This window comes from Symphalangus syndactylus, chromosome 21, assembly GCF_028878055.3.
Source record: "Symphalangus syndactylus isolate Jambi chromosome 21, NHGRI_mSymSyn1-v2.1_pri, whole genome shotgun sequence".
Classification (NCBI taxonomy): domain Eukaryota; kingdom Metazoa; phylum Chordata; class Mammalia; order Primates; family Hylobatidae; genus Symphalangus; species Symphalangus syndactylus.
In genome coordinates this window covers 7,825,498-7,851,365 of record NC_072443.2, presented here as the reverse complement: position 1 = coordinate 7,851,365, position 25,868 = coordinate 7,825,498, and the positions used below count along the sequence as shown (strand labels likewise).

Below are 25,868 nucleotides of genomic sequence, written 5' to 3'. Positions count from 1 at the left end.
AAATAAGGATAATAATGGTTGCCTCAAAGTGCTTTTGCAAGAATTCTGTATAAAATGATATGAATGAAGTGTTTTCAGAGTACAAGGAATCACTGAATACATTTTAGATATTATTATCATTATCACTGTAATTTTTTTTTTCAGGAAATCATGATGAGTTGTACCAATTCCTGAATTAGTCCTAGAAATATAAACAAATAAAACAAAAATATTCCTCCCAGGCGTTCACAGTTGAGAAACAGACATAAAAACATAAGATGTAACAAGCACAGGTATGAACTGGCTACAGTTTTGTGCAGAAGTAGCAGATATCAGTCCTACTTGGTGGGAGAGGTTAACAACAGTTCATTGATGGAAGCAGGCACTCAGTAAAGATCTGTTTATGGAGCAAATGTGTCTTAAACAATGTATAAACCAAACAGTGACAGAGGCAAGTCTCAGTTGATCTTGAGGTTTATTTTGCCAAGGTTGAGGACGTGCCCAAGAAAATAACACAAATCACAGAAACATCTCTGGTCTGTGCCTTTTCCAAAAAGCGTTTGGAGGACTTCAATATTTAAAGGGGAAAGAGCAAGCAGGAGGGGAATAAGAAGGGAAAAAGGGGTTTGGGGGAAGGGTAGACAATGAGGCAAGTGGTTACATTCTTGTGAGGGTTTGATTAGCTCTCAGTTCATCTATATTTTACATGAGAGAGTAGGGGAAAAGTAAATTATGCACTTGTCTCTCAGTCAATCTACATTTTACATAAGATAACCATGTGAACAGATGAAGTGAAGGAAAGAGTCAATTATGCACTGGTCTTGGATAGGCAGAGGGATTATCTCTAGTCTTTCTTTGTTTCATACCTGTGAAGAAAAGCTGGTAATTTGCATTGTCATGGTTAGAATGTACAGAACTCTGTTTTAGGGCTAGTTTATAGGGAAGGCATGTATTCTGATAGATTATCGGACCCAGAAGGAATTTCCTTGTCAGTAATTTTGGAGAGGGATCATTTGGGGAGATACATGGCCTTCTATTATTATAAGGCTATGACATAGGTTTGTGAAATTGTAGCTATCAGTTAGTGAAAGGCTTTTTTTTTTTTTCTTCATTACTGAGATCCCAAGCTTAACTTTCCCTTTGGCGCAGTGATTTTGGGATCCTGAGATTCCTATTTTCTTTCACAAAGGAGTGGAATTCATCATATGTGTTTGGGACAAAAGTAGGTGGTAGGACACTTTGAAGAAATGAATTTCATATATCTATGCAGAGTAACTGCATGTGATTGAAATAACTATGAAACTTTATGTGTGGTATAGGCATGAGAAGTAAACAGAGAGGCAGGGTTCAGTTATGTCATGAAAGAGCTTTTATTCCAGATTAAGGGTTTGAAACTTATTCTATAGGCAATAGTGAGACTTTTTTTTTAATAAGCTTTCAAAAGTAAAATGAAACAATCATAATTTCATCCAACTCTGTTTTTTATCCCCTCTATGTGAGTTTTACTCAGAAATCCCTTTGGTGCCTCTGGGCAGAGCTGCATCCAAAACCACAGGTAGTTTCACTGCAGCCTTTAATCTTCTGCATAGCAAGAAAGTGAATATCTGCTACTTAGTGTGAGAAAAGATGTGCATTGCCTTCCTAAGTCTGTCAGCTCCCTGAGAGCTTACATTTACATTAAATTTATCATTCCATGTATAAGTTTAGTTCTGTGCAGTTTGAGGATTTACTATTACAAAACTTAGAGATCTTTTCTACCTAACTAGCTTTTACATTAATGCATTAGGCAGCATTCTATGATAACTCTTAATTATCCACAACCTTGTATAAGCCCTTCCCCTAGCGTGCAGGAGATAATTGTGAATATGATATGATATGATTGCCTCGAATACGATACCTTATATTACAAAATGGGTTTTGCAGTTATCACTGTGGGCCCCTTTTGAGTTCATCAAAGGGAAAGGATGGGCCTCATATAATTAGGCGAGGTCTTTAAGAAGGGGTAGAGTCAGAGAGACATTATTTTCCTGGCCTAGAAGAAAACAAATAGCTATGCTGTCAATTGTTTACGGATGCCATGTGGCAAAGAACTGTGGGTGATCTCTAGGAGCTGAAAGCAGTCCCAGGTGATAGCTAATGAAAACATAGGGACATCAGACGTATAGTCTCAAGGAAATTAATTTACTAACAATCAGAGAGCTTGAAGAGGACCGTAACTCAGATTGAAACTATAGCCCCAGCTAACATCTTTATTTAGCCAAGTGACACTGAGCAGAGAACACAGCTTACCCATACCTTGATTCCTCACTCACAATCCCCATATGTCGTGGGAAGGACCTGGTGGGAGGTAATTGAATCATGGGGGTGTGTTTTTCCCAGGCTGTTCCCATGATAGTGAATAAGTCTCATGAGATCTGATGGTTTTATAAAGGCAGTTCCCCTGCATGAGCTCTCTTGTCTGCCACCATGTACGATGTGCCTTTGCTCTTCCTTCGCCTTCCTGCATGATAGTGAGGCCTCCCCAGCCATGTGGAATTGTGAGTCCATTAACCCTCTTTTTCTTTATAAATTACTCATCTCAGGTATGTCTGTATTAGCAGCGTGAGACAGACTAATACACTAATGAGACACTGCTGTAAAGTTACCCAAAAATGTGGAGGTGACTCTGAAACTGGGTAACAGGCAGAAAGATAGGGACAGTTTGGAGGTCTCAGAAGAAGACAGGAAAATGTGGGAAAGTTTAGACTTGCCTAGAGATTTGGAGGGCTCAGAAAGCAGGAAGACGTGGGAAACTTTGGCACTTCCTAGAGACTTCTTGAATGGCTTTGATCAAATGCTAATAGTGATATGGACAACAAAGTTCAGGCTCAGGTGGTCTCAGAGGGAGATGAGAGACTTGTTGGGAACGGGAGTAAAGGTCATCCTTGCCATGCAAAGAGATTGGTGGCATTTTGCCACTGCCATAGAGATCTGTGGAACAATTGAACTTGAGAGAGATAATTTAGAGTATATGGCAGAAGAAATTTCTGAGTGGTAAAACATTAAAGAGAAAGCAGAGCATAAAAGTAGGGGAAATTTGCAGCCTGCTGATGCAGTAGAAAAGAAAACCCCATTTTCTGGGGAAACAATTCCCTATTTAATAAATGGTGCTGGGAAAACTGGCTAGCCATATGTAGAAAGCTGAAACTGGATCCCTTCCTTACACCTTATACAAAAATTAATTCAAGATGGATTAAAGACTCAAATGTTAGACCTAAAACCATAAAAACCCTAGAAGAAAACCTAGGCATTACCATTCAGGACATAGGCATGGGCAAGGACTTCATGTCTAAAACACCAAAAGCAATGGCAACAAAAGCCAAAATTGACAAATGGGATCTAATTAAACTAAAGAGCTTCTGCACAGCAAAAGAAACTACCATCAGAGTGAGCAGGCAACCTACAGAATGGAAGAAAATTTTTGCAATCTACTCATCTGACAAAGGGCTAATAACCAGAATCTACAATGAACTCAAACAAATTTACAAGAAAAAAACAAACAACCCCCTCACAAGTTGGCGAAGGATATGAACAGGCATTTCTCAAAAGAAGACATTTATGCAGCCAGAAGACACATGAAAAAATGCTCATCATCACTGGCCATCAGAGAAATGCAAATCAAAACCACAATGAGATACCATCTCACACCAGTTAGAATGGCCATCATTAAAAAGTCAGGAAACAACAGGTGCTGGAGAGGATGTGGAGAGATAGGAACACTTTTACACTGTTGGTGGGACTGTAAACTAGTTCAACCATTGTGGGAGTCAGTGTGGCGATTCCTCAGGGATCTAGAACTAGAGATACTATTTGACCCGGCAATCCCATTACTGGGTATATACCCAAAGGATTATAAATCATGCTGCTATAAAGACACATGCACACGTATGTTTATTGCGGCACTATTCACAATAGCAAAGAATTGGAACCAACCCAAATGTCCAACAACGATAGACTGGATTAAGAAAATCTGGCACATATACACCATGGAATACTATGCAGCCATAAAAAATGATGAGTTCATGTCCTTTGTAGGGACATGGATGAAGCTGGAAACCATCATTCTCAGCAAACTATTGCAAGGACGAAAAACCAAACCCTACATGTTCTCACTCATAGGTGGGAATTGAACAGTGAGAACACTTGGACACAGGAAGGAGAACATCACACACTGGGGCCTGTTGTGGGGTAGAGGAAGCAGGGAGGGATAGCATTAGGAGATATACCTAATGTAAATGATGAGTTAATGGGTGCAGCACACCAACATGGCACATGTATACATATGTAACAAACCTGCACGTTGTGCACATGTACCCTAAAACTTAAAGTATCAGAAAAAAAAAAAAAAGAAAACCTCATTTTCTGGGGAGAAATTCAAGTGGGTTGCAAAAATTTGCATAAGTAATTAGGAGCCAAATGTTGATCACCCAGACAATGAGGAAAATGTCTCCAGGGCATGTCAGAGACCTTCAGGGCAGCCCCTCCCATTACAGGCCCAGAGGCCTAGAAGGGAAATATGGTTTCCTGGGCCAGGTCCAGGGACTTCTGTTGTGTACAGCCTCTGGACATGTTGCCTTGCACCCCAGCTGCTTCAGCTCTAGCTGTGGCTAAAAGGGGCCAACATACAGCTCAGGATGCTGCTTCAGAGGGTGCAAGTCCCAAGCCTTAGTGGCTTACATGCGGTGTTGAGCTTATGGGTGCAAAAAGTCAAGAATTGAGATTCTGGAACCTCTGCCTAGATTTCAGAGGATGTATGGAAATGCCTGGATGTCAAAGCAGAAGTTTGCTGCAGGGGCAGGGCCCTCATGGAGAACTTCTGCTAGGGCAATGAGGAAGGAAAATTGGGGTCATAACCCCCACAGAGAGTCCTGACTGAGGCACTGCCTAGTGGAGCTGTGAGAAGAGAGCCACTGTCCTCCAGACCTGAGAATGGTAGATCCACTGACAGCTTGAAGTCTGCACCTGGAATAGCTGCAGACACTCACGCCTGCTATGAATGCAGCTGGGAGAGGGGCTGTACCCTACATAGCCATGGGGGTGCAGTTGCCTAAGGCCATGGGAGCCCACTTCTTGCATCAGTGTGACCGGGACGTGGGAGCCCACCTCTTGCATCAGTGCAACCTGGATGTGAGACATAGAGTCAAAGGAGATAATTTCAGAGCTTTAAGATTTGGCTGCCCTGCCAGATTGTGACAATGCACAGGGCCTGTAGATCCTTCATTTTGGCCAATTTCTCCCATTTGGAACAGGTGTATTTACCAAATAACTATACCCCCATTTTATCTAAGAAGTAACTAACTACATTTGATTTTACAGGCTCATAGGCAGAAGGGACTAGCCTTGTCTCAGATGAGACTTCAGGCTGTGGACTTTTGAGTTAATGCTGAAATGAGTTAAGACTTCAGGGGACTGTTGGGAAGGCATGATTGGTTTTGAAATGTGGGGGCAATCTGTGTCCCCATCCAAATCTTATCTTGAATTGTGGATCCCATAATTCCCATGTGTTATGGGAGGGACCCAGTGGGAGGTAAATGAATTGTGGGGGAAGTTTTCCCATGCTGTTCTCATAATAGTGAATAAGTCTCATGAGATCTGATGGTTATATAAAGGGCAATTCCCCTGCACACTCTCTCTTGCCTGCTGCCATGGAAGATGTGCCTTTGCTCCTCCTGTGCTTTCTGCCATGAGGCCTCCCAAGCCTTTGCTCCTCCTTTGCTTTCTGCCATGAGGCCACCCCAGCCATATGAAACTGTGAGTCCATTAAACCTCTTTTTCTTTATAAATTACTCAGCCTTGGGGGCATCTTTATTAGTAGTGTGAGAATGGACTAATACAGTTCATTCTTTAAAATGTTGAGGTTAAGGCTGGGCACAGTGGCCCATGCCTGTAATCCCAGCCCTTTGTGGGGCTGAGGCAGGGGGATCAATTGAACCCAAGACTTGGACATCAGCCTGGACAAAATAATGAGATCCTCTCTCTACAAAAAATTTAAAAATTAGCTGGGTGTGGTGGCACATTAGTCTCAGCTGCTTAGGAGGCTGAGGTTGGAAGATCATTTGAATCTGGAAGTTTGAGGTTGCAGAGAGCCATGATAGCACCACTGCATTCTAACCTGGGTGATGTAGTAAGACCTTGTCTCAAATAAAAGAGAAAAAAGTTTGAGGTTGAAGTAATTATACAGAATTTAAAAGGTTATGCTTACAGTAGGTTTTTGAAGTTAAGTGACTTATAATGAGGAAAGAGATTTTGACTATATAAAGATCTGTCATTCTGTAATAAGAAATGTTTGTTTTAGCCTTTTAAAATAGCCATTTCTCATTATGTGTACAGTATGCTTCAAACAGAACTTCTCTCCACGTGTGCTCCCTGCCCTGAGAATTATGCTGTGTACACCTGGTTAGCCACCAAAGCTGGACTCTGTAGTGGGTCATTGAAGTTTGCCAGTATCTAATGGTATTGCCATTATTCTATAAGCCTTATTTACTTATTATATACCATGTGTTTCAAAATGTTTGGCCATTAAGCTCAAATTGACATTAGCTATGTTTCCTCGTGTGAGTAGGTTCTTGCCATACATTTTAATGTCAATCAAAGATAGTGCAGCTTCTAATTTTCAAGTTGGCAAAATATAGCATAATTTTACTGTAAGCTACTTAGTAAATAATATATCAGCAGTTGGAGAAGAGTGAATTTCTGAATGCTGTGTTTCTCAAAAAGTGTCCTTTAGACCACTTAGATTAGAATCACCTCAGGTGGTAGTTCACAAAATGCAGATTCTTGGTTTTAAAGCAGACTTACTAAGTCAGAATTCCTGGTTGTCAGGCCTAAAAATTCCATTACTTCTCATGTATCTGTAATGTTCCTTATTATTAATAGAGTTTCAGAACCCGTGGGATTAGAGACTAATAAGCAAAGCATTAATAGGTATTTAGGAAAGAAAGGAAGGGGCTTCCTAAAGTACTAAATTTAGAAAATGACTCAACATTCTGTGTACCTTATGAGTTCTTTCTTAGAGGAGGATTCTGTAATATGGAATCAGGATGTACGTTAGCATTATTAATGTTTCTGAGAATTACAACATTAATTGCTTTAACCTACCTCTTAGTAATATTATCTGGCCATATAACTCTATTTTTTTACTTCTTTCTTTATTTCTTGCTTGCTTGTTTTACTTTTTTTTGAATTAAGCTTTGTGGAAACTACTTGATAAATGGTAGGTTACATTTTTATTTATTTTATTTGGTGTTGCAAAACTGGTTTTGTCCTAAGGACTCATTTAACATCAGTTGTATAAAACCTTAATTTGAATGAGTAAAATATTAACGTGTAAACCAGACATTGCAAATTCTTTGAAATTAAACATAAAAGAAGAGGAAAAGATTTGTGTCCCCTGAGTTTAAAGTCCCTGCATCATGTATAATAAGAATGAATTTAAAATATCATTATTTAAACTTATAGTATATACCATCGATCTATTATTTTTATGTTCCTTTACTTATACTTACTGCTTTGAAAGTGGTCTTGCCATTTCATCCAGAACATGCTGGGCACTATAAAAAGTGAGAAAAAAAATTAATAGCATTTAAATGTGGGTATGTATATCTGTGTGTGCGTGCACATAGCTTGAAGTTTTCTCAATGGTGTTAAATGCACTACTTCAAGACTCAGGTAATACTAGGAGATACGTAAGTCACCCTATAGAAGGAGATATAACGATTGTTCCAGGTGTATATTGAGTGGTTGAGTTGAAAGAACAATCACCAGAAATCGTTGAGAGTCTTTACTTTTTCATATTTATTTTAAAAATAAATTTATTAAGATATAATTTACAAAAATCAGTCTATAGATATTTAAATTTTGCAGTTTATTAAGTTTTGACAAATGTCTGTAGTAGTGAAAACATCACCACAAACAAGATAAAAAATGTATTTATTATCCCCAAAAGTTTATTCATATCGTTTCTAACACCTTCCCTGTACCTTCTCTTCCCACTCTCCACCTCAGTCCCAGGAAACTATTGTTCTGCTTTATGGTACAATAGATTAGTTTGCATTTTCTGCAATTTTGCATAAAAGGAATCATAGCATTTCTACATATCTTTCTTTTTTTATTGAGTCTCAACATAAGTATTTGAGACTCATTCATGTTGTTGCATGTACATAGTTTCTTCTCTGTTTTCTTGCTGAATAGTATTCTATTGTATGGATATATACACCACAATTAGTTACATGTTTACCCAGTGATGGACATTCAGGTTGTTTATAGTTTGCAGATATTATAATAAAGCTACTATGAACATTTGTGGGTAAAATTTTGTATGGCCATTTGTCTTCATTTTTCTTAGGCAAATGCCTACATGCAGACTAGCTGGATTATATGGTAGCCATATATTTAATTTTTAAAATACCTTGCCATTTTCCAAAATGTTTGTACTACTTCATAAAATCCAATTCATTTATTGTATATATATATATATATATATATATTTTTTTTTTTTTTTTGAGATGGAGTCTCACTCTGTCTCCCAGGTTGGAGTGCAGTGGTGCAATCTTGGCTCACTGCAACCTCTGCCTCCCGGGTTGGAGCAATTCTCCTGTCTCAGCCTCCTGAGTAGCTGGAATTACAGGCGTGCACCAACACGCCTGGCTAATTTTTGTAATGTTAGTAGAAACAGGGTTTCGTCATTTTGACCAGGCTGGTCTTGTACTCCTGACCTCAGGCAATCCACCCACCTTGGCCTCCCAGAGTGCTGGGATTACAGGTGTGAGCCACCGCACTCAGCTGTATTACTATTATATTTTAGTTCTATGAATCATGCTTCAGTTTTGTATGTGAGAAATTTTTATCTAATGCAAGATCACAAAAATTACACATATACATTTTGCCATTTAGGTTTAGGTTTTGAATCCATTTTGAGTTAATTTTTGTATTATTAATGCCTTTGTTATTACTACCAGGTGAATTATTTTCGGGTCAGTTTCCATTGATTGATTTATTTCCTCATTGTAGACAGCATTTTCCTGCTTCTTTGAATGCGTTATGTTTTTTTTGATTAGATTCCAGATGCTGTAAATTTACCTTTTTATTGTTGTATATTTTCATATTGCTATAAATATTCTTGAGCTTTATTCTAGTCAAGTTATTTAGAGGTTAGTCCTTTCAGAGGTTTTAAAAAATTTATTAAGTGGGAGCAGACCAGTATTTGACTAGGAATTATGTTTTTCCTGTTTATTGATGTAAAATTTTTCTGTGTATCCAGTGCCCTCAATTGTAAGGATTTTGGTTCTGGCTGATGCAATAGGCGCCATATACAGTCCTGTTTGAACATCATATGCAATTTCCTCCAATCCTTTCAAATAGATCTTGTCCCAGCCTCAGTTTCCTTACACAGATGCACTGATTAGTTCTTAAGCGAATAATGGGGGGAGCACTATGGATGTCTGGAGTCCACTCGTTGTCCATCTCTCTTCTTCTTGGTACTCTGCTCTGCAAACTGATTTTGCTTTCTCAGGCTCCCAGCTTCATCACCTTAACTCAAAGAGGCCACCAAATTCTGCATGGGTTCCCCTCCATGCAATGCATCATGTAAAATCTCTCGAGATATTAAGCAGGGACAATTTTAGGGTTCATCTCATTTATTTTTCATCTCTAAGAGATCATTTTTCATTATGATGTTCAATTATTTTAAGAACTGTTGTTTTCAGGTGAGAGGTAAATTTGTCTCTGTTACTTCATCTAGACTAGAAGGAGTAGTGTTTGTCATTTTGTTTTGAATTGTGGAGAAATATACTTTTATTTCAATGGTAGTGTGTCTCAATCTATTTGCTTGTTTAAGGTTTATGAGAAATTTAAAAGATGAAAATGAATGAGAGGGAAACATATCCATACTTATTTTGACAGACTATTTTAAATTAAAAGTCATGCTAGTTTTGAGGTTAGACATTCTTTTGCTTAGTTACAGGAATTTAGTGTTGTTATGAATACATTGTTGGAATGGAAAAGAAAGTTTTGGTATGTATATAATGAGATAGATACAAACATTTTTTAAAAATTTTTACTGGATTTTGCTTAGTGTCAAGGAATTGACCAAAGAAATTGCTTCTTTTTAAACTTGTGATTAATTAATGTTGTTAATCAATGTATTTAATTTAAGGGTTAAAGCAAGTGCATACCTTAATCATCTAGCACTCATAAGCCCATGAGTAATCCTGACATTATAATAACAAAAATATTCAAATTTGCTAGCTCCATAGCTCTCATCCGGTGATGGAGGGACTTAATTACTGCTCAGGTTTTCTTCAGGTTATTTCCAAAAAATCCTTTATGGCTTCTTCATATGCGAGGAAAATACCGCTTTCATTCTTTAACTTTGAATTTTTCATGGAAATTCACTTCATGATCCTTGTGGCACATAGGGGGAGAAGGTAGCTTTTCCCATTACCTTTGGCTAATGACCTTCTTTGAATGCATAAGATATTTTACAAAATTTATGAATCATATTTTACTAAAATTAACTCATTAATTAATTGATTACCCTGTGTCTATGAAAAATACAAAAATTAGCTGGGCGTAGTGGTATACACCTGTAATCCCAGCTACTGGCAAGGCTGAGGCAGAATTGCTTGAACTTGGGAGGCAGAGGTTGCAGTGAGCCAAGATGGCACCATTGCACTCCAGCCTGGCTGACAAGAGCAAAACTCCATCTCAAGAAACAAAACAAAACAAAAACAAACATAAAAAGACATTAGATCCAAACAGTTTTTCACAATATGATCAAATCGGCATCTTAGTGTAGCAGTATCTAAATGAGTTGGTAAATTACCTTCCATTTGTGTTGGTAATGGGAAGTTGATTGAGATAGACTATTTTACTTACATTATGTTATAGTATAGATTACAGTTGGATCATGAAGTTCAAGTGCACTCATTGTCTGCTATTTTATTTACTAGTTTGGAAATAAAATACTCTGTTTGCTGAAAGTAGTCATTACATAAAAAGCCTTCCAAGGGAATCTTCCAAGAGAATAACCAATCTTACCTTTCCGTCACATTTTTTTCTCAATCAATAACTCTAAATTTAAAGTGTTATTTGTATACCTCCCAAATTGAAGCCAAACATGGGGTTAGCTATTTTTATTTATTTTCACATAGAAACATTATTGAGATATAATTCATGTCATCAAATTCATGTAAAGTATACAATTTAATAGTTTTTAGTAAATTCACAGAACTATGAAACTCTCACCACAATCAATTTTACACTTTTATGATTCTACAAGAAACCTATTAGTGATAACTCCCAACTTTCCCCCAACTGTCTCCACCGTAACTGTAAGCAACCACAAATCTACTTTCTGTCTGTATAAATTTGCCTACTGTGGACATTTCATCTACAAAAGTATATATTATGTGTTTTTTGTGACTAGCTTAGCAAAGGCTGATACCATCTGTGTTGTAGCATATATCAGTACTTTGTTCTTTATAATTGCCAAATAATATATCATTGTATGCATATTCCATGTGTTATTTATTCATTCATTAGTTGATGTACATTTGGGTTTTTATGCTTTGGGGCTATTATTTTAAAACTCTGCTATAAAAATTTAGGTGCCAGGTTCTTTGTAGTAATAGGCTTTCAATTCTCTTGAGTATATTCCTAAGAATAATATTGCCGGACTAAATGGTTTCTGCTTCATATACCTTGGGTGCTCTCTTTACATAGATGTATACATGCTTATAATTGTTATCTCTCTCTAATGGATGGTCTTTTCTATCATTTTGAAATGTTCTCCATTATTTTAACAACATATTTTATTTTAAAATCTGCTTTGATATTAGTATAGTCACTCTAGCTTTCTCTTGCTATTTGTATCATATGTTATTTTTCATCCTTTTATTTTTAGTCCATTTGTATCTTCAAATCTAAAGTGTGTCTCCTGTAGAAAGCATATATTTTTATCATTTAAAAATTATGGTTTATTATCTCCGCTTTTTGATTGAATTTTTAATCAAGTCACCTGTAATCTTATAACTGATATTGGTTAATTTCCATGTATGATATTACAGTAATTGATACAGGTTTATTTTCATCCATGATTTTACATTTATCTTCTACGTTTCATGTCATTTTTGTTTTATGTTCACTCTTTACCACTTTATGCTATATGAAGTAAATATTTTTAGTTTAACATTTTAATTCCCGTAACAATTTTTCACTTTATGTTTGAATTATATAGTTAGTAGATGCTCTCAGGCATATCATATATATTAACTCATCAGAATCTAAATCAGATTCATAATAACCTAATTCAAAAGATATAGAAATGCTACTACAATATAGCAGTTTGCTCTTTCTCCCATTTTTGTAGTATTGTTGTTAAACATATTACATTTTAATATGTTAAAAACACGACAATACTTGGTTACAATTATTACTTCATATACTGTTATGTCTTTAATGAAACTGAGAAAAGCAAGGATACCAAGTACCTAAAATTTGTTCCATAAAACATATTATATATGTTTTTAATTCTCCTAATTTCTTCCTGCAAATTCAAGTTACCACCTAGAATCATTTCTTTATTCTACTAAAACCTTACTTTTATCCACTTCCTTTGTGCTGTTATTGTCAAATATATTGCATTTTCTTATGTTACAGTCCCTGTCATACAATGATAAATAATTGTTTTACATCATTAATTCTGTTTCCCTGAAGAATCTTTGTTCTGATTATTATTCTGTAATCACTTAAGAGAAGAAAAAAGAAGAAACATGCCATTTTAACCTCTTTTTAATTACACAATTACCTTTACTGGTGCTTTTTTTTTTTTCTTTTCTACCTGAGATCATTTGTTTTAGCCCAACTTTCTTTAACATTTCTTACAAGGCAGGACTGCTTTAAAAACTTCTCTTAGATTTTGTTTACCTGAAAAAATATTTTATTTCACCTTCATTTTTGAAAAATAATTTTACTGGATATAAGGTTCTTATCTGACATTTTTCCTTCTTTTAGCACTTGGGATATGCTACCCAACTACCTTCTGACCTTCATTGGTTTTGATGAAAAGTCAATTGTCAAGGGAGTTCCTTTGTAAAAGTACCTGTTGTTGTTGGATTATTGTTTATTGACTTGGAGGAGGTATTTCTATTGCAGTGTGAAGCCTCTGATGTCATTCCTCGGGAAGCACAGGCTTTGGCACGTGCACAGTCACTCTGGGATGATAATGGCTTCAGTAGTGCTCTCACTGAATGTCTTTATTTCCTGTTGTCTCTGTTAAGCTCTCTGCTTATGTTAGTATCACACCCAGTGATTCCTCTTCACTATTTGTCAGCTGGTTGCACTACTGTTTTCAATAATGCTATGTGCATAAGTTGTTCTATAGCCTGATCCATTTAAATCCAGAATCCTTTGCTGGGCTTTTTTTGTTTTGTTTTGTTTTTTCTTGAGGCCAGTCTTTGAGATTTTCTTTAACCTGTGACGGCAGGAAGGCAGTTGCTCGTTGTCTCTTTCTCTGGTTTTCTTTTATAAACTAGCTGGCCTGTGGTTTAGCGTTCTTATCTCATCTAGATACAATGGCTTTCTTACTTGCTTTCTTCCAAAGTCTCCACTTTGAACTTCCCCCAACTCTGTTCCAAATTGTTGGTTCCCTTAGAGAGAGCTTCAGAAAAACACTTCCCTGTTACAGCTGGCTTCTTCCCTGGGCAAAATGGTGGTAGCTTCCGGTCTTCTTGCTTTGTCTCTTCTGGATTGAAATCTCCCCTCTATAAGTGAGCTACAATGAGAGCTCTTGGAGTCCCTTTATTCTTGGCATATGAGCAGGGACTGGGTGAAAGAAGAGCGCCCCAACCTTTCAGCCACACCACCTGGAATTTTGACTCTGCAACCGAGAGTAATAATGACTGAAATAAGAAATGCTGGCAGCCTGCCTCTTCTGGAAAGGACCGTAGTTCTTGGTTGAGGAAACATGGATCTCCACCTTGGGTACATCTATCCAGTCTTCCTCATGCCGAGTTGGGGATGAGGTTGAATTAGGGAGAAAGCCATGATTCAAATACCATAGACTCTATCTGTTCTACTAAGATTTGCTAGTTTTTTAAAATAATTATTTGTTCATTTGCTATACGCCCTTGGCACAATTTTCAGAGACCTTAAATATGTATGTGTGTTTTAAAATAGTTTTCAATAGTTATGATTGTTTAGCTGGAGAGAAAGTCTGCAGAGCTACTTATTTAGCATGATATTCAGGAGTTGCCCCCAATTTCTTTTTCATACTCATAGATTTTCACAATATTGACTTGTAAATTATTCTAATTTATCTTCTTAAGAATATATTCCTCTCTTTATGTTTACATATCCTTTGGTCTCTCACTTCCTGCTAATTTTTCATAGATAAAATCTGTATTTTTCTTATTTTATATTCAAAAAATGTCTTTATGTTTTGCCTCTATAAGAGATGAAATTATTTTATAATTTTCTTTTTCCCGGTAAGTATAGATAATGTTTAGTAATATTATTCCTCTATTTTCTTTGTAAAATTTAAATGGAAAAATGTATATGAATTGAAAAGATTTAACAGCTCAGTATATTTTTAACTTGGTAATTTTTCATTTAGTTTTTTTCTCTTTAGTGATATTGCCAATCTCCTTTCTTCCCCCTTTTGTCTATGGTAAATGCCTGAACTCCCAATTCTAGGAAGTTCTGATAAATGGGACTCTAATCTAGTTGATCTGCAGTGAGAATTACAATGGCTGTGGAAAATAGCGAAGATAGAATTGAAAAACAAAGGGCAAATATAGATCTGAGTAAAAGAAAAAAGTTAGTCAGTCTAATTCCAAATATTTTGTCATATCCCTGTAGATTTTGTACCCTTCCAATACAGAAACTGATGAGAGGATTTAAAAAGAGATATACTACAAAGAAAATCAATTAAAGACTGACAACTGTCCCCAAATTATACATATTGACATGGAACGAATCTACTTACTAGAAGGAAAAGAAGCCTTACCTGGCTGATTGCAACTGTTATTTTAATTAATTAAAAACATACTTATTAAGCATCTATAATCTTAAAGATACTGTCCTAGATGCTGGGTATAAAAACTATAGAGAAATATAAAAATTAGGAATTTCTTGCAGAGGAAAGAAAGAAAAGAGAGCAGAAGGGAGAGAAAGAATGAACATAAAAAGAAAAATAATTGGTAAAAAAGAAAATAACAAAATTAAAAATTTACTCTAATCTTTATTTTATGAATACATAATTTGTATTGAATGTTGTGAATGTCCCAATGGGTAATTTTAATTTTTAAATGATGTGATTATCAGAATACAAGGTAACCTGTTGAAAATAATTTTAAAAACTCTGGTAGTACATGGTACATAGAAATATTGTAATATATTCAGAAACATCATTTCATCACAATGTTTTACTGATGCAAGTGATTCATTTATTCATTTTCACTATAGGTAGATGAGGAGCAGGTTGCTTTTTCTTACATGTGCTGAATGCTGCAGGACTCCATGAAACAAATAGTTTGATTACCAGAAAATAGCATCATCATAAACGTTTCAAAGAAGTCACACTTGCCTGCTGCTACAGAAATTGCTCAAATGCATAGATATTTTTATTTTCTTAAAGCTTATTCTACTGAATAGACTTAAAAATAATTTTCTGCCATATTTTCTTATATTTTGGGCATGCAATAAAACATCATTTTAAATATATTTGAGGAGAAAGGACATTCTAATGTAGACAAATACAGAGCCCGCCCTGAGGCTTCAAGTCAGGTAATATATATACCTGATTCTTGCAGCACCTCTCAATGTAGGTCTGCGAAATAACATCTAAGGTAAATTTTATGAAAAGCATTGACATTTTACTTGTCTGGGTAAACTGAAAAAGAGACTTTAATATTTAGATAAATGAAGTATCTCCTCTTTTTTTTTTTTTTTTTTTTTGAGATGGAGTCTCACTCTGTCACCCAGGCTGGAGTGCAGTGGCGCAATCTCGGCTCACTGCAACCTCCACCTCCCGGGTTCACGCCATTCTCCTGCCTCAGCCTCCCGAGTAGCAGGGACTACAGGCGCCCGCCACCACGCCCGGCTAATTTTTTTTTTGTATTTTTAGTAGAGACGGGGTTTCACCGTGTTAGCCAGGATGGTCTCGATCTCCTGACCTTGTGATCCACCCACCTCGGCCTCCCAAAGTGCTGGGATTACAGGCGTGAGCCACCACACCCGGCCGTATCTCCTCTTAATAATCTTCCATAAACATTATTTTTCTCATCTGACCTTTTCAGATCTATTAAGAAGAGCTGAATTTCAGTACTATTCCTTGCTAAGTGGGATAGTTATCCATGTGGCCAATTAATGGTGGGGTCATACCTGTAAGAGTCAGTTAAGAAACAGGATTATGACTGGTACTTCCTTAAAAAAGTTGAATATCACAAGGACTTTTAAAAATCTACCCTATTTCAGAGAGGAATTGTATGAAGGGGTGCTCATAGGCAAGAATGAGATTTGCCTCAAGAATTTGTTTGAATTCTTTTTCAGTGCACAAATGAATGTGGTTACCAGACTTTAAAGTTACACAATATAAAATATAGCCTTACTATGTTTGGTCTAGAGACGGTTTAAAACAAATACAAAATGAAAAGCTTTGCTTGAACATTAAAGAAAAGTGTTCTGTAAAATATCTTTGAACATTTAACCTTAAGACACACACAAAACATTATTGACATTTCCTCTAAGACAAATTGCCTTTAAAATATGCACCCAAGTTACTGAATGAGTTAGCCAGACATAGTTACTTTAGGTCAGTTAAGAAAGAAAGAACGGGGAAGTTGGCTGTGTTCTAAAAATGATGTCTTTAGTTTTAGGAAGTTTGATTTACAGAACTGTGAAGCAGTAATTACAACATGTCCAGTTCTCCACTGAGTTCGTTCACTCCTAATTTTTGACAGTAAAGCCAACTCTTATGGAATGCGTACATTTTCTGTTCTCTATGAGATGAGGTCATGAATCTAGCTCACTGGTTATGGCACAAAATCATTAAAGGACCACTGACAACAATTATGTGGATTCAGACTAAATTCCTTGATTTCTACCCCTGAAACTATTACGTTATCCATCAAAAACCACTTTTACAAACCCTACCTCTGAAAATAATAGTAAAGTTCAAGTTCCATATAAGCATCACTGTTTGGGACACACTAAGACCATGCTGTTTTGCTCATGGTCAGAGAATTCAAGGCCCGTATAGGAAATGTCACTTAATAGCCTACATGATTCCTAAGAGATATCTTCAAGTGATGAGAAAGTATGGAAGTTTCAGTTTCTAAATCCTGCCTTGTTCCCAGTGTGGTCTATTGAACTTGGAATGGATTAAAAAGAACTGGCCTATTCTAGGTAGATGGCTGATAAAGAGGTCTATTTCAGGATCCAGGGAAAGTATTTCATTATAAAAGTGAAGGTGTTGGCCGGACGCGGTGGCTCACATCTATAATCCTAGCACTTTGGGAGACCGTGGCAGGCGGATCAGCTGAGGTCAGGAGTTCCAAACCAGCCTGACAAAAGTGGTGAAACTCCGTCTCTACAAAAAATGCAAAAATTAGCTGAGTGTTGTGGCGTACACCTGTAATCCCAGCTACTCAGGAGGCTGAGGCAGGAGAATCGCTTGAACCTAAAATGTGGAGGTTGCAGTGAGCCGAGATCGCACCACTGCACTCCAGCCTGGGTGACAGAATGAGACTCTCAAAAAAAAAAAAAAAAAGAAAAAAAAAAGAAAAAGAAGGTATCTTCTTTTCCAGTCTAAGTAGCATCAAAATCGCAAAAGTGGAGAAGGCAAATGAACCAAAATAGTTGAGATTATACTGCTCAAGGCATATTAGCATCACTGTGGAGACAAGGCAACTTTTCTAGGAACTTCACTTAAGAGAATTTTCTTTTTCCAAAACTTCAGTCTAAAAGTGGCCAGAAACGAGATATAGAGCCTGGTGAGCTAATATTATAAACCTAGGAAAGATGGATATGAAAGTATCTGTGGAAATATGGCATTTTGTGGAAAAAAATTGGATGTCAGAAAATCCAGGTTATCTTGCCTTTTTTTCTTCTTTCTTTCTTCTTTCTTTCTTTTCTTTCTTTTTTTCCTTCTCTCTTTCTCTCTTTCTCTTTCTTTCCTTTCTTTCTTTCTTTCTTTCTTTTTTCTTTCTTTCTTTCTCTCTTTCTTTCCTTCTTTCTTTCTTTCCTTCTTTCTTTCTCTCTTTCTTTCTTTCTTTCTTTCTCTCTTTCTTTCTTTCTTTCTTTCTCTCTCTCTCTTTGAAACTTTCTTTCTTTCTTTCTCTCTCTTTCTTTCTTTCTCTCTTTCTTTCCTTCTTTCTTTCTTTCCTTCTTTCTTTCTCCAGCTAACCTAACTTGAGACATTTAAACTTACTCATTTTGGGTGCTCCAGCGCTCGAACTTATATTTGCCATTTCTTTTTTCACCTTAGTTCTTACTAAGACAAAATATCTAATCTCCTGAATATAAGGAGATTGCTATTCTACAATCCAAATTTTATAAACAATATAAAAACTAATAGAAAGTCCTTTATCTTGAGACTTTACCAAGAAATGTTTAGGTAACTAATTTTCATTGAGAGTTATACTTGAGGAATTTTTCTTTATTTATATTTAAAAATTTTATTATAGAAAATTTCTGACATATGCAAAGTAAGCACAATAATAGAATGAGAAGCTGCATGCCATCACCCAGTTTTAAATGTATCGACATTCAGCCATTTTTGTTTCATCTATCCCTCTAATTACTCTCCACTCAATTGTAATTATTATAATAACTTACGGTTATGATTTTTTTTTTTTTTTTGAGATGGAATCTCACTCTGTCACCCAGGCTGGAGTGCAGGGGCATGATCTCTGCTCACTGCAACCTCCACTTCCCGGGTTCAAGCGATTCTCCTGCCTCAGCCTCCCGAGTAGCTGGGACTACAGGCGCCCGCCACCACGCCCAGCTAATTTTTTGTATTTTTAGTAGAGACGAGGTTTCAGCATGTTAGCCAGGACGGTCTCGATCTCCTGACCTCGTGATCCTCCCACCTCGGCCTCCCAAAGTGCTGGGATTACAGGCATGAGCCACCATGCCCGGCCTACAGTTGTGATTTTTGAGGGAAAATTTACGTACATTGAAATGAACTAATCTTAAATATAAAATATTTACACAAATTGCAAAGCAGATGACCTCACACCGCTTTTGATGTAGAGCATTTCCTTAACTCCAGAAAACCCGAATATATTCTCTCCCAGTCAGTTTCCCACACGACTCACCACCAAAAGTGACCGCCGTTTTGACTATTTAAATGTCCAGGAGGTCTGCTAGAGAGAGTAGGAGGAGTGGTTATGTGCATTATGAAAGAAAGAAATTCTGAAAGTTCCTTTGTTTCTTGTTTGTTCTCAAGGTTTTCTAGTCATTTCATTAACACATTACGTAATGTATAGGATGTGCATATTTTGAGAAATGTAAAATGAAGATTATATATATATATATATATATATATATAATCTTCATTTTACATTATATATAATGTCCAATGGAAGTTTTTGAAGAGAAGCAATTAAAAAATAACAAGAAAAAGAAAAAGAGAAAAAGATGGGAAGAGTAAATCCCACCATTCTCAGTCCACCTTTAGTTGTGTCTCCAGTGTCAAATGTTTGCAGTATACCCTTGCTCCTCAAAATATGGTCTGTGGGCCAGCAGCAGACTCTCAGACTCCACACCCTAACCTACTGAGTGAGAATCTGCACTTTAACAAGATCATATGTGCGTTGCATTTTGAGAAGGCTATTCTTGATCTCCTTGTAATATAACTGACATGCAAAAGAAAGGAAAGTGGATAGAACATGAAAGAAGGATACACATGGTATCAGCAAATAAACTATGCAATGTAAAGAAAATTTCTGTTGGTTCTATAACTGTGTAACGCATCATTATTTTAAAAATGTAGAAAGGGAAAGTAGAGATACACTTTAAGTATCTTCTTATTCATTTCTTTGGGGAAGAAGGTCAGCCCAAAATATAAGAAAAGATATTACTATTGGCTCTTCTCAATGTTTTTTTCTGTTTATCTTAAGGCTTCTGGTAACCCTATAATCTATCACATAAGCCGATATTAAAATCAACAAATTACACTTTTGTTTATTTTACTTGAATGAGTTCATTAAAATTTTATGATTTATACAATTGCTATCAAATTTTATGTGTCCAATTAATATTACATTAAATGCTGCTTTTGCAAGGGAAACAGCTAAAAGAAGCAGATGCGTGAGTTCTTAAAGTGCAGCTGTTATAAAAAGTAAACAACCAGCAGTAATACTTTAGAGTAATTTCTCATATATTGTGTAGCATAATTATAAAAATTGTTTGTCAAGAGATCAATATTTTCTTACTCTGACACTGCTTAGAGCTAGGAACAAGTAAACATTGGGCATAGATTTATAAAAAAAGAAAATAAATGTAAAAATGAAGCAACATATTTGTATAAATCTATGAGACTGAAACGTAAAAGAACCTTATAATATTTTAAATATAAGCAAAGAATCATAAATGCATCGGAATTATTCTGATATATTTTGGCTGAAAGGTCATTGTGTCTTTTATTTAATATTTTTAAATGGAATCGTACCTAATTTTCAAGTGCAAAAATCTTAGTAAATGACTTTAGTAAAAATGAGATGAGATATTTCGTAGGACACGTATTTATAAAAAAATCTGCGTAGAATTCTGTATCTGTGTGATTTACTTTCAGTTAAAAGATGGAATTGAGACTTCATGCTTCTGTTCTTTCTAAATGTTAGAGCTTTTCTTACTCTTCAGAATTGTCTAACATACATAAAACATTTTGTGGTAAAAATCTTAATTAGGTCATTTTCCCCTAATATGTGAAAATATAAACATAGTTTCAAGAACAAGACATATGACATCTATCCATTTAATCTTTTACTAATGTTTATTTCTGTCTTTAAAATCAATCAATATGATAAAGTCATACTTCTGAAATAAGTGAAAGTTAGTGAACATGCATATGTCTATTAATCAAATATTACATCAAATCCAATACTATTTTAAAAGCCCAATCTTTGCGTAAGGCACAAAGATAGAGAAGCTGAATGTATTCATTTTTGTTATTAACATATTTTAAAATGTTTTTAAAATAAATTACTTAATATATGTTAAAATCAAACACTTTATGTATTTTATGTGAAAGGACTTGTTTACTGACAATATCAATGTTTATTTGATACTGAATGATGAAAAAAATGACAGAAAGCATAAGAAAACTGAATACATTTTTCCATCAACTACATTTAAGATCTTGTTATAAGGATAACTTAACCTTATCCTATCAGTTTGATTTCTAAACCTTTAAAATTGCCCTCTTCTTATCAGCTACTTCAGACTCGAGAAATTACAAATTAAGCAAAAATAATATTAAACCTCTTTTCCACAAAGAACAAATAATCCCTTAGTGCATCATTTAATGATGGATCTAAATCATGCACAGCAAGTTTAAATATCGATAAATGAACTCACATCTTGTAGAAAGTACTCTTATTCATGCTGAAATAAATTCCTCAGCCAAGTGAAGAGCATTCATCTCAATGTAAATTTCACTGCAAATATATACTTAAGTATTCAAAATATTCTGATGACTGTGCTCCTTTTCTTTCCAAAGATGACAACTTTCTGATCTTAAGTATTCTTTAGCAATTTATGTTCACCTCACATTGTTCATGTTAAAGTTATATTTCAAATGCATTATGCTTTCTTTTAGGCTTAGCCATATAGTTGTAAATTTGCCCTTCCCAACTGTGCTTGTGGCTCAGAAAATTAAGATTATGTTTTAGTAAAACTTATAGCTAAGAGAAAAGAAAGACTACTTTTTAAAGATGATATACATTGTTTTAATGGAGTATATAAGAGTATCTTGTGCCTGATTATAAGCTAGGTGAGCCTGAGACCAAAGAAATGAAATTGCTGCGCCCCACCATTTTATTATATTTCTGGATCTAACTCTTAGAATTTTTAAATATTTTATTTTTAATTATTTATTTATTTATTTATTTTATTTTTTTTGAGATGGAGTCTCGCTCTGTTGCCCAGGCTGGAGTGCAGTGGCGTGATCTCAGCTCACTGCAAGCTCCACCTCCTGGGTTCACGCCATTCTCCTGCCTCAGCCTCCCGAGTAGCTGGGACTACAGGCGCCCGCCACCATGCCCGGCTAATGTTTTTTGTATTATTAGTAGAGACGGGGTTTCACCGTGTTAGCCAGGATGGTCTCGATCTCCTGACCTCGTGAAGAATTTATTTTTTAAGTAATTGTATTTTTGTTTAATTGAATTGAAATAGATTAAATGTTAAAAGCACAAATATTTGCTTCTTAAAAATTGATAAAAATAGGGAGAAGGGTGTTTCCATTATCTTGAGTAAATGCAATCTGTTTTATTTTGAAGGGTGTCACATTTTAAAATTCATATTTTATTTTCAGATGTAAAATATTTAAAAGAAGAGGATGCAAATCGCAAGACATTCACTGTCAGCAGCACACTGGACTTCCGAGTGGACCGGAGTGATGACGGAGTGGCGGTCATCTGCAGAGTAGATCACGAGTCCCTCAATGCCACCCCTCAGGTAGCCATGCAGGTGCTAGAAATACATTGTAAGTAAACACTACTTCCCCCTCCTTTATCTCAGCAGCAAATCTCTTCATCTGCATCTAAAATCGTTTCAAAACTACCTGAAGTTATAGCAAAGGTGCAGTAAAATCCACGGCAAAATGAAGTAAAACTACACTCACTAGTATTAATCAGGTTCAAAGGAAAACACTCCTTGTCTGAGTTTCATTCTTAACAATGAGGAAAAATGAAGCAGATGTACAAGGTTAATACTCCTATGTTTCAAATTGTGGCTTAATGCAGGTGTGCACGTAAGGATGGGGGAGAAAAAGCAGCAATTTGAGCAAAATCACTGGGAATTGGTAATCTGAGAGGGCCTTGATGAACAGTGTTATATTAAAATGACTATTTTATGCAAATGTGGCTTCTCAGCTATGCTTTTAAAATTAGACTAGTTTTACCTTCTGTATGGCATATACTAATGTATAAATATAGGAGCATATTTATTGTGTTTTCATCGTCATCATTATTCACAATCAATAAGAACAAAATTAATTTTGTGAATCTAATAGATCAGGGGCAGTGCTAAATGTTTTGCTGGAATTATGTCATTGAGTACTCACTTACTAATAGTAGCTTGATAAGTAGTTACTCTCATTAGTCATAAGATACACACAAGGATTCTGAAGATTATGGAGGCTGAGTCACACAACTAGCAAATGACAAACTTGTAATCATGGTAGTTTTAGTACCTAGCAAGGTTTTAGTAGACAATTACATATACTATTCAAAATGAAAATGAATGCATTGAAATATGTAAAGTAAAATATAAAAGAATAGAGGATAGGAGATAATATGTTCTGAATTGCAGTATTTGATTTTCTAGATAATGAAGATTTTGTTTTCTCTATTTGTGATAAAATTATAGCTTGAGCTTAGAATTTGTGCGTGATATGCAGTTACATTAAATCCTAAAATACTAAACTCTAAGTACTGTTCCAATACGTTTCATTGCATTTTGTTTTCATTTATTTATTCAACAATAATTTTTTAGTGGCACTATGTAATAGGCATTGTTTTGGGCACTGGGGTTACAGCAATGACCAAACAAACAAACAAAAGCACAAAACAAATTGAGTTTGTCTCCAAGTGTCAAAATAATCACCTCCACTTTCACCAACAAACTTCATTTCTCTTACAGCATCCATTCTAGGTAGGGATGAAAAAAATAAATAAATGCAACATATCACATGTTACATATTGTTAAGTACTAGGTACCTATTGATAAGTACATGGCTGCAAGGAAAATAAAGCATAGGAGGGCAGTAAGGAGACGGAAATGGAGATTAAGGAAAGCGAGTATGTGTGTTGGTGTAATGCACAGGGAAGGGCAAGTACAAAGACCCTGAGTTAGCATGTTTAGTGTGTTTATTTCTAGGAATGGCAAGGGTGCCAGTGAGACTGGAATAGAGTAGACTGGGAGAAAAATACAGAGTGTTGTGAGAGAAGATCGGAGAATTGCCAGGTGAACTAGAATTTTTTGGTTACTTTTTATATGGAAAATATAAAGCTCACTATAATATGCTTTTTTTAAATTATTCTTAGTTTAGTAATTATTGAAAATATTATAATGCTTAAGTGATTTCAATTATGTTAGGTTAATTTTAGCAATTTACTCCTTTTCTCCTTGAAGCAAATTCAAAAAGAAGCATACTTTAGAGCCCAAATGGAGATTATCTCTCAATTTTGACATTTATTTGTATTTTGGCTTTGGGAAAATTACTGAAACTGGTTGAGCTTTGATTACAAACTAGAGGAGTCATTCCTGTGAGGATGTGATGATAAGCTAGAGAGAATTAATTCCTTGAACTTAAGTCATGTTCATGGCATTGAATAGACTGAATAAATGTCAATTGTCTTCCCTTTTCTATTCTTTTTCACACACATCAGTGGGTCTCTCAAAATATAAAAAATTGTGTAACAATATTTTTAAAGGACCTGGATCAACAGCATTTTAATTTAAACTCTTTAATATTTACATACAAAGCAAAGTAAAACTAAATTTAAAATAATAATTGACTGCTTAGTTAACTGTAAATTCTAACATATAATTAAATAAAACAAAAATCGGTCATAAGAACTATTGAAGACCACTTCCAGTCACAGATCACCCAAAATCTACCAATAGCCAAGCAAAACTAGATTTATGTAAGTTGCTATGGCAAAGGAGAAAACATAGCAGATGAATCTCTGGATGTAGGTAAGAAAGAGTGAGAAGATACTTGTTACAGGATTTGGGCTTGTGCTGGGTATTCTAAAGAGGCTTCTGGATTGTGTGTTCTCAGGATTAGGAGCATGTCAGTGATGGGTATATGAGTAACTTTAGCTAAAAAATGAAAATATTGTAGGTTCGTTATTATAAAGACACAGTAGTTAATTTCGCTAATTTTTGTGGACATCGAGGGTCCTGGTCTCTGTCTTGTTTCACACCTGGTCATAAGATGAACTTGTCTTTGTCTTATTCCACGCCACAGTCAGAGACTACCTTTATTTCATTCCTCTACACATTCTGGAATATTGTTTGTTGAGAATATTTTAGCCTATATGTCAGCTGCCAAGGTCATTTTCACTACTTTGGAAATCCAAAATGGAAGTATTATACAATTCTTGAGCATTTTAGCTATTAACTATATTTCAATATGCATGAATAAGTAAAACTTCATGTAGGAAGGCAATTGAATTATCTAATTTTTAAAGGAAGTTTTACATTAAAAATGTTACACTTTTCATGGCTAGCCAATTAAAAATAGCATCTCATTCTATCATGGTTTAATATGTAAATGGCTAGAAGGCAGAAACCAGATCTATTTAAATTATTTTCCTAGCATCTAGCATACCATCATTCAAGTATGTGAAGTTAATTAAAACTAACTGATGATAATGCTAAACGTTTCTTTCAGCTTGTAGAACATTCCCCAGAGGTTAAATGAGTAGAGGGTGGAAAGGAGACATTGAGCAACAGTCAGCATCAAAATGGTGTGGTCTTCATAAATATCTCAGAATGATGACAACAGCATCTCAACGGTTGTTCCCAGAGACAGTAGATCATGGCTGTAGTTAGATCCACATGTGCAATCTAGATGATATAGAACTTTCCATGAATGAGAAGGGGGAAACAAGAGCTCAGGC

At 35.5% G+C, this 25,868-nt stretch overlaps 1 protein-coding gene across 6 annotated transcripts in view; it reads left to right on the top strand.

The window, feature by feature from the left end:
- CADM2 (cell adhesion molecule 2) overlaps positions 1-25,868 on the top strand; it is a 1,117,716-nt gene that overhangs the window by 942,955 nt on the left and 148,893 nt on the right. For all 6 annotated transcript variants that reach the window (XM_063630530.1, XM_063630529.1, XM_055260304.2 and 3 more), the window contains one exon: positions 22,553-22,723. In XM_063630530.1, the coding sequence (XP_063486600.1) occupies positions 22,553-22,723 (171 nt within the window). The remainder of the gene's footprint in view (positions 1-22,552; positions 22,724-25,868) is intronic.